Source organism: Hakea prostrata, chromosome 6 (assembly GCF_041222555.1).
Source record: "Hakea prostrata isolate BN-2017 chromosome 6, UWA_Hpros_2, whole genome shotgun sequence".
Classification (NCBI taxonomy): domain Eukaryota; kingdom Viridiplantae; phylum Streptophyta; class Magnoliopsida; order Proteales; family Proteaceae; genus Hakea; species Hakea prostrata.
Window position 1 is genome coordinate 19631167 of NC_142605.1, and position 9171 is coordinate 19640337.

The following is a 9171-nucleotide window of genomic DNA, read 5'->3' on the forward strand; positions in this document are numbered from 1 at the left end:
TTTGGCTTTCCAACATTAACCCAAGAGTCTACTGATTTTGCTTCAATACTGTTCAGCGAACCGTCCGATGCCCTTAAATCAATCTTGACCGTTGATGCAATTTGTAGAGTTAAGTGAACAACCCGGCCGGTTTGTTGTCTACAACCGAACCATTCCACTTGACCAGAAGAACTGAGGAAATACGTTTTTGAAAATCGTTTGAAAAACACCAAATCAAAATCGATAGGGTTTACGTTTTTCAAAATCGTTTGAAAAACACCAAAATAATGATCGAAAATCGTTTTTCAAAATCGTTTTTCAAAATCGTTTTTTCTTGAACGAAAAGGGATCGAAGATCAAGTAGATCGTTGTTCTTCTTCTTCATTTTCCTCTGCTTCTTGCTTTTTCTTCTTTCTTCTCCAGTTTGTTGGTGATTTAACGATCAAAAATTTGATGTTTTTTACTGCCTGAAAAACATTTGTTGTCGCGCAAAGTTTAATTTGCCACTTTCTTTTGCAATGTAAAATTTATATTTTTTTTCTTTTTTTCTTTGTGCTGCGTTTTGATTCTAGTCGTAGTTTCCCTCGCTGTTGAATGTTGTTTATTGGTTGCATTGGAAGATATAGAGAGAGAGCTTTCCATTTGTGGCTTGTCTCTAGGCACTTTCACCGATCAAAGCAGCAGAAACTCGATCAAAGCCTCTTCGGGATTTATGCGAATTCTGGGATTTATGCGAAATTTCTAGATGAACCTGCCCTTCAGAGATGGAGGACGATGAAACTTCTTCCCAATCAGAAACAAAATGCAGAAGAAGACGACGAAGAGCAACGATTTACCTGGTCTTCAAACCCCTTCCGTTTGAAAACCCAGAGATATTCTTCTTTCGTTCTAAACCCACTGTCGTTCGAAAAAAATGTTGTTGCAGAGCTAAAAATTAAAGCCTACAGACGAACCTTCTCTCTGTGATTTTGCTTGTTAAGAGCTTCTTCTTTTTAGATGAGGGTAGAAGACGAACTGGCGCTCTCTGTTTTGGCGTTTTCTCACACGATTTTGAGAAATGTACAACTTCAGTTCGTCTGGTCCAACAAGATGGTTCGGTTCAACGGTCGAGTCGATCACTTAACTCTCTCAAATTGAATCAACGGCCAGGATTAATTTGAGTGCATCGGATGGCTCGCTGAACAGTCTTGCACAAGCATTAAATGCGCAAGACTGAAGCAAAATCGAAGTTGAAGAGCCAGAGAAAATGAATCTGTTAGAATCTGAAAACCGGATGACTTTATAACCCAATAAAGGGCAACTTGGGATTGAATACTGAATAGATGTAACCATATAACATTTCCTTCCCTTTCTTTGTTATTTTTTCAATTGGTTTGTTTGAATTTCTACCATGTGTTGATCTTGAAGATGATCAGAGAGGCATTTGGGTCAGTGATGGTAGTTTAAAACGGTGGTGGGTACTTTTCCGACTAGGAAGTTTGTTTGTAAACACCATTTCTGAGAGAGAGCAAATCAGAGTTCAAAAGCTTAGGGGAATCAGTGAACCCAAGGACCCTTTTTTTTTTTTTTGTAGATTTAAGAAAATTAGGTGAAATTTTTATAAAATAAATTTTTTTTATTTCTATTCAATCCATGGCCAAAATGTTCATTTTAATTTTAAAATTAACAGAAAAGTAATTGTAGGTAACTTGTAATTTTTCAAATTCACTAGTGCGTGCAGTGTATAATATTGGCCACATAAGTGACACATTAGAGTTTATGCCTAACTTAAATGGGCAACATGAAAACACTCTATAATTTGTAATCAAACTTCATTAAATATAATTTGTTATCAAACTTCGTTAATACCACTGCTTGTTTTAACAATTAGATGTCATTTTGGTTTGATTTTCTTTTGATTTTATGATTCAATCTTTTCAGAATTGAGTTGGGGAAGAAAATTAGAGAACTAGTAGTAGGTAAGGGGAAGATAAGGTGAGAAAAACCCTAATTAGATTTAATGTTATATGCCATAGTTCTAGAATTCCATTACCTTTATAATGTAGATTTCATGGGAGAAAAGAGTAGCCTTGCAGCTTGTTAGTACTTCAATAACATTACGAGAACCACTTGTCTAGATAATTTGGATATTGAATAAATCCGACTGCTTTGATATTTCAATGTGTGTATTGGAATTATTCAGTATTCGGGTAGCTGTAATCTGCCATTATTCAGTGATCTTTTATTTTAGTTTGAAAAGCTTCTATTCTTGTACTTAGCATTGAAAATTAAACTATACTGACATTTCGGTGGACGACCAAATGACCCAATTTCTTAGATCAATAATAGAAGCAGAGGACTTGGTTCGACTTTGTTACCTGATTAAATTCTATAAATACATACTTTATATTCTCTTATGGAGTCATTGTGAGCTTTGAGATTTCCGCCCTAGGGTTTTGGGTGGTAATTTTTGTTAACGCCATTTTGAACTAGTTGAAATATTTCTCTCTACATAGTAAAAGGTCTTCTCTACGGCGCCCGTGGGTGTAGCACACCACGTTAAATTGTTTGCACATCTGTTCGTAATTTCTTGATATTCATTCTAACATTTCTATAAGATGATTCTTAGATCAAAATATTTTACCAAAAGGAAAAATAAATTAACATCCAAGGAGCAATGGCCGGGGGAAGGAAAAATAAATTAACATCCAAGGAGCAATGGCCGGGGGAAGGGAGAAGAAAATTGACAATACTTGAAGAATTTGACAGCATCCAAAAGATCCCATTTTCTTATTTGATAATTTTTATTCTTATAATTGGAGATAATATGAGAACGCTAAAAAACAAGACTGCTGCCTCTCCAAGTATGGCATCCCGTCCTTGAAGGTTCTCTATTAAAATCTCTGCCCTTTGCTAGCCTGCTTCTTCGTTGAGTTTCGGGTCTTCTTGGGTTTCCCTGCAAAACAATAACCAAAGTAGCAGTTAGTATGGTCACATTTTTAGACGAAAGTGAAACTTCAAGCTTCTCAAAATACTAGGGAAGTAAGTACCAGATTCAGTCTTTGGTGTTGGAATGGAAACTGGGATTATGGCACGATGGACGCCAGAAGAACTCTTATGTTTTGGTATTGAGTTTTTAACCAGAGGGACGAAGTTGCTATCAAACTGGCGCTCTGGTTTTGATTTGGGTATTGGATTTGGCACTCGAGGGATGAAGACACCGGTTCCCTTCATCTTATTTGGGGTGGTTGAACGCAGGGGTTCAGTATGCTTCACTTCATCATCATCTGCTATCAAAAGAAGCATCTGGTTTTGCAGCTGAGTATAGAGACCATCATCATCATTGATGTGGCTTTGGATTTCTGGTTTCATGGTTTTCATGGGGTATAGGTTCCCTTGGAAGTCCATGAGAGATTTGAGTTCGAGGAAATAGGAGAATAAAGTAGTTGAGGGTTGGCTCGTTTGGGTAGAGAACACAGTGAAAGTTGTGTTGTAAGAAAACCTTACCATCTTTAAGTCTTTGGACAGCTTGCATGCACTTTCACTAATCTTAAAAAAAAAGATTATATTAGGCATTGAATTAATGACCTTTTAATTAAGTTGAAGGTTATTAATGTAAGATTTTTGAAGGACATGGATCCTCTGCAATGCAGCTAGCTGAGTTTGGCCAAAAAAAGAGTGGCCAAGGTTAGTTCGCACATATTGAACGCATCTTCATAATGGGGTCAATCTTAACTGATATCTATTATTCCTGGGGTGGAGAGAGACTAGGCCCACACCACATACAGGTTAGATTCTCACCTTCGAGATCTGAGACTGATGGGTCTCAAAGGTGGGGCCCTATTATAGGGACTCCAACGGATCTATTTAAGTGTTTCTTGTACATCACTATAAGAAAAGATATTTTTGGTTACCAAAAAAAAAAAAAAAAAAAAAAGATATTTTTGGTGACGGGTTTTTTCCCAACGGTAATAAAATCATCGGCCAAAAATAGTGACCTTTTTTTAGGAAAAATGAAAACATGATATTTGGCGTCGAGGTTGTTGTGTTATTTTGGCGATGGTGTCTTGTGACTGTCGGGAAAAGTGTTTTTCGCTAACATTTAGTCAAAAGTATGGGAGAAGAAGATAGATATTTGGTGACGGTTTGAGAAAAGCGTCGGGGTTGTTGTGTTATTTCGGCAACGGTTTCCTATACCTATCGGAAAAACATTTTTGTTGACATTTAGTCAAAAGCAAGGGGGGGGGGAGAAGATAGGAGCGGGTCGAGTCCGTATCGCCGTGGAGCAACAGAGAGCGTCCGGATCTGATCTATCTACTCGGCAATTCATCCAGTGACTTCACGGTCGCCAAAGAAGCCCCAAGAAGCATCAAACACATTCGACGGTTTGAGAAAACATCAGGTTTGTTCCATATTTTGGGTTACACTTTTCTGTAACTATCGGGGTAAATTGTTTTCAGTGACACATTTGGTAAGTCGATGGGGAAATATAAGTAATTTCAGCAATGGTTTATGAGAAGTGTAGCTGCAAATGCTTGTTTCACTACAAGAAAATGTGTCATTGGTAACCCTCTTATTTTTTTAATTGTGGCCATTTCTAAAACTTCACCAGTAGACTTCAATTTTAATTTTTCCATCAAACTATATATGACCGTTGTGAACTATATAAGCTAGGATCGGAATTCAAATCCTCATCCCATGCATGTTTTCCCTTTATGTATTATCCCATATAATTTTTTTCATTATATACAGCATGCCACATTTATTTTATTCTTTACTTGATTGTATCATATATACACATGAAGAGGTAATACAAAATCACTTCTATACAAAATCTTCTTAACATGATATTAGTTTAGGACGATCCAAACCTTTTCAAGTGAAGTTAATTTATATTTTTAAGAGCAGTAGACGATCCCTACATTGTTGTTTTCTTTCCGCTGCCTTTAAATGACGGATCCATCTCTCAATGCTCTTGCTACAGTTGTTGTTGCTTCCAATAATGTTGTTTCGATCCACTTTGATGGTTCTTCTCCATATTTTCTACATCATTCGGATAATTCTGGTGTTGTACTCGTCACACAACTCTTACGCGGCGACAATTATCCCACTTGAAATCATACGATGCGAATGGCTTTTGAGGCCAAACATAAGCTTGTTTTTATTGATGGCTCCTTGCCTAAACCCTCCGTTGATTCTTTGGAACTTCAAGCATGGACACGATGCAACAACATGGTCCTCTCTTGGTTGCTAAATGCTTTCTCACTTGATATTGCTAATAGCATTTTCTTACAAATTAACTTTAAGAGTGACAAGAGTGTTAGCTATTTCCACCAACACACTCTTTAGTTTTATTTTCACTATATATAATTTACTTTAAGATAAGGTTATAAAAGAGATTTCAAAAGTCGAATGAAATTAACTAGTAGTATGTTATGATTGAAATGTATCATCTTCAAGTGTATCTTACAAATTTGCATACGGTCATGAAGAAAAATGTGAATCAAAGACAAAAGTAGCAACATTTTGACTAAAAAGACAAAAACAAAGGGTAATTTGATTATTTTTTAGACATCAAAGGATTAGAAGGAGAGGTAATAGTTTATTTTTTAAGGGAATTAGAGGTGAAACTTCAAAAAGGGGCCAAAGGAATAGTGAGTAAATATGAGAGAAAAAGGTGTTGAATAACTTGTTGAGGAATCTGTAAATACACTTGAACGCTTGTTCTCACAATACTTCTTCAGAGCTGAAATGTACCAAAGGTACTTTCTTTAAGGTATGTAGACACCCCGATTGGTGCAACACGGGTTCTACAATATCTTCACCCTAAGATCAGTCAATCCAAACCTTTAAGGTTGCACCCCAGAAATGTTACTTAGGTGGAATCAGGTTATGACTGCTTAATAGAATAACAACAGGGAGAGAGAGAGAGAGCGAAAGAGGAGGAGGAAATTCTGTGTCATGAATGAACACTAAAATGGGTTTATATAGAGCCCCAAAGGTTGTGGGTGAAAGGGTAAGGACACCTCTCTTTGTGAGGGTAGCTTTCAGCTCAACTCTCTTCAAGAAGGAACCTCCAGCTGACCTCCCTAATCTCCCTACAGGAGAGTGCCTCTCAAATGACATCTCCACGGTTTCACCTAGAAATGAGCTTTTCTAGAATAGGGGCCCATGTCAAATGGGCTTTCTGAATCAAGGCATATGTCCCAAGTCATATAGATATATTAATTAATTAATATTAATATATATCTATATCTATATAATCATGGGAGGGTTACAACAGGGTTCAGGCTCGGTTCGTGTCACACAAATTAATATTTCATAAGCCCTTACTATATATAAACTATATAATCTGCTCCTCTCAACCCGATGTGGGACTAAATAAAACCATGGATAAAAGATACGTCATACGATTAAAACAGATATTTATTTAAAATAACATTAATAAGTTTTAAACTTATTTACAACAATTGGTAAAACTTTTTCGTTGATATTAATAAGTTTCAATTCCATGAACAAGAAAAAGAAACACATGAACCAAACCTAACAAATTTGCATTTTATCAAAAAAAAAAAAAAAAAAAAAACCCTAAAAGAAAAAAAGGAGAAATCTTTCATTAGAACAAATTTATAAATCTTCAAATAAAGTTACAACTCAGCTCCAGGCCTAACTTACAGAATTGAACATCTTTAGTAATGTTAACAAATTGAAAAAGTATGAATACAAATACAAAGGAATTAAAAATGCATAATCAAACCTTAGAAGTCCTAATATTCATGCCCGATCGATGTAACATATAATCTTCTCTCAAACCCTAACGAGTCATGCCTGGTTTAACAGTTGGGGCAGTTGTAGTAGCTTCTCGGTTCCACTTCTCAACATTAGCTTGCCAACCTTTACATGATCACCAAAAGCCAAAAATACATTAAACATATTTTATTATTTTCGAGTGACTATTAATTATAAGTAATGTTTTATGTATCATTAGTATCAGAGTTAGGATTTAATTTGTCTACGTTAGGAAGTTGGTGCTTTTTGTTCTTTCAGCCGTTGGATTAAGGCTACATAGATTATTTAAATTCACACAATTAGATTTCACAAATGTATAAAACCACAACTTAAAATCTTTAATTGTGCATATACAAAATTCGACTGTGTAGATTTAAATAGTTCATGTGGCTTCATCCAATAGTTGGACAAAAAACAACTTTTGGACAAGAATGTAGAAAACCAGTAATAAACTGGTTCTTGAGACCCAACCAGGTTTTGAACCCACCGAGCCAAAACCACTTGCAATAGGATATTTATATTTCTGAACTAAGCTTTAATGGCTCATTCCAAACACAGCTTCACTGTTAGTCCCAGGCCATTATTCTAAATAAGTGAAGTAAAGCAGAGATCGAGTTTGCTAGGTATTCACCTATAGCAGGATCAACACCACGGATCTTGAGCTCCCTGTACTCTTGACAAAGGGCACAAGACATGCAGCAACAGTGAACAGGGCAATCTCCACACGGATCTTCCTGCAGGGAATAGAGTGCCCTCAGCTTTGCTCGATATGTACACGAGTAGAGACAGGCACAGCCAAATATTGCAAACGCGTAGAAGGTGATGCCGGCCACAGCACAAGCTGCACATACACAAATGGTACATGAGAATGAGAATTACAGTAGAATCTGGTAGAGCCTGATCAGCCTGCAGCAGTACTGCATGTTACTTACATGGGTTTCCTTTGTCTACTACCTCAGCAATCTGTCCAAAGGAAACGCAAGGGCAACACCAGGTGATGAAACCTTCACAAGAAGAAAGAAATTAGAAAACGATGGTTGAAAGGTTTAAGAAAAGAAGAGAAGAGAAAAACTTACAATTTGTGGGATCATCAAAACAATCGAACAGACCAGTGGACCATGGCCCTATAGAAGAAGTGCCATTAAACATCTGGTTTTGCCCATTTGTAGTTGCTGTAGAATATGGTGCAGCTGATTTCTGCTGGGCTTCTCCGTTTGGTTGATTCATTGTTGCCTGCAAAGACACTATGTAGAGAAACAAGGAGAGTGCTTAGTGGGTGGTGCAAATTTAGTATTTAAATAGCAGAGAGGTTATTCATGGATCAATGACCTGAGCCTGGGATGTTATGGCCTTCACGGCTCTTGTTTCCTCTACAATCACTTAAGAGATGAATAAAATTATGAAATTTCAAGGATTTTTCAAATCATAAATAATTCCATATCTCAGGTTCAAACTTAACCTAAACTAGTTTAACTTAGATTTTTTATTGGAGAAAGGTGGCGGTGGTGGCCCCAGATGTCTGCAGGAATAGAATTTTCATTCGTAGTTTATCATTCCTTCTTAAAAATAATTTATATTTGAAGTTAGCCCCAAAAAATGTAGAAAAATGCAACTGGGTAAGTATTGACGATAGAATAAATCTGAACTTTCCTATAATGATATCCGTGTAACTTAGCAACTAATATATAATTAAAGAGAGAGAGAGAGAGAGCAGTTGAACCAGTCACCGTGACCATAATCTATTATTTATGAATTTAAGAAGTGCTACTTGACTTGAGAAGAGATAATTTGATATACATGAATTTTAGGACGTGGGTGCCGGCATAAACAATGGAAAAATTACAGCTCAAATCATGATCCGTGATGATCCATGACCTGTTTGTATTATTGAGACGGGTGCTCACATTGGTACATAGAACAGTTACTCTGAATACAAGGTTTGTTTTTAAGTATATAGCTAGGTTTTGTGTTTTCTTGACTCTGTTAGGGTAGGGGTAGCCTGGATTTGGGTTGAGAATAGGGGTGTAAATGGATAACCGAAATCTGCTTCCGAATTCGCATCCGCATCCGTTTAGAGGTATCCGAATCCGTCCGATTACTAATAGGATGCGGATATGGTATACCCCTTTCTATCCGGTTATTATCCGTCCGATAAAATTATCCGATTAAGTTACTTATTTGGATTTGTTTTTCTTATTTTATATATTTTTTACTTGAAATATGTGAGTATTTTTCTAGATTTTTTATTAAAATAACTACTAAAGTTGTTAAATTCTTATACTTGAAACCTAACACTTACAAATAAAGTGGTAAAGATGTTATTAAGTAGACGAAAACTTGTATTCAATCTATATTCATTGCCATTTAGAATAATTTATTCAAGAAAATAACTATCCGATTATCATCCGAATCCGGCTGAATAAG

At 36.2% G+C, this 9171-nt stretch overlaps 1 protein-coding gene across 1 annotated transcript; it reads right to left on the reverse strand.

Moving 5' to 3' along the window:
• Nucleotides 1–6559: 6559 nt before the first annotated feature.
• Nucleotides 6560–8133, reverse strand: LOC149012483 (protein PLANT CADMIUM RESISTANCE 3-like). The gene is made up of 5 exons (XM_089159630.1): nucleotides 8077–8133; nucleotides 7824–7991; nucleotides 7680–7751; nucleotides 7379–7588; nucleotides 6560–6852 (listed from the first exon to the last, which is right to left on the reverse strand). Exons 2-5 carry the CDS (start codon nucleotides 7972–7974, stop codon nucleotides 6773–6775), a joined length of 513 nt encoding a protein of 170 aa, XP_089015756.1. The 5' UTR covers nucleotides 7975–7991; nucleotides 8077–8133; the 3' UTR covers nucleotides 6560–6772.
• Nucleotides 8134–9171: the final 1038 nt, after the last annotated feature.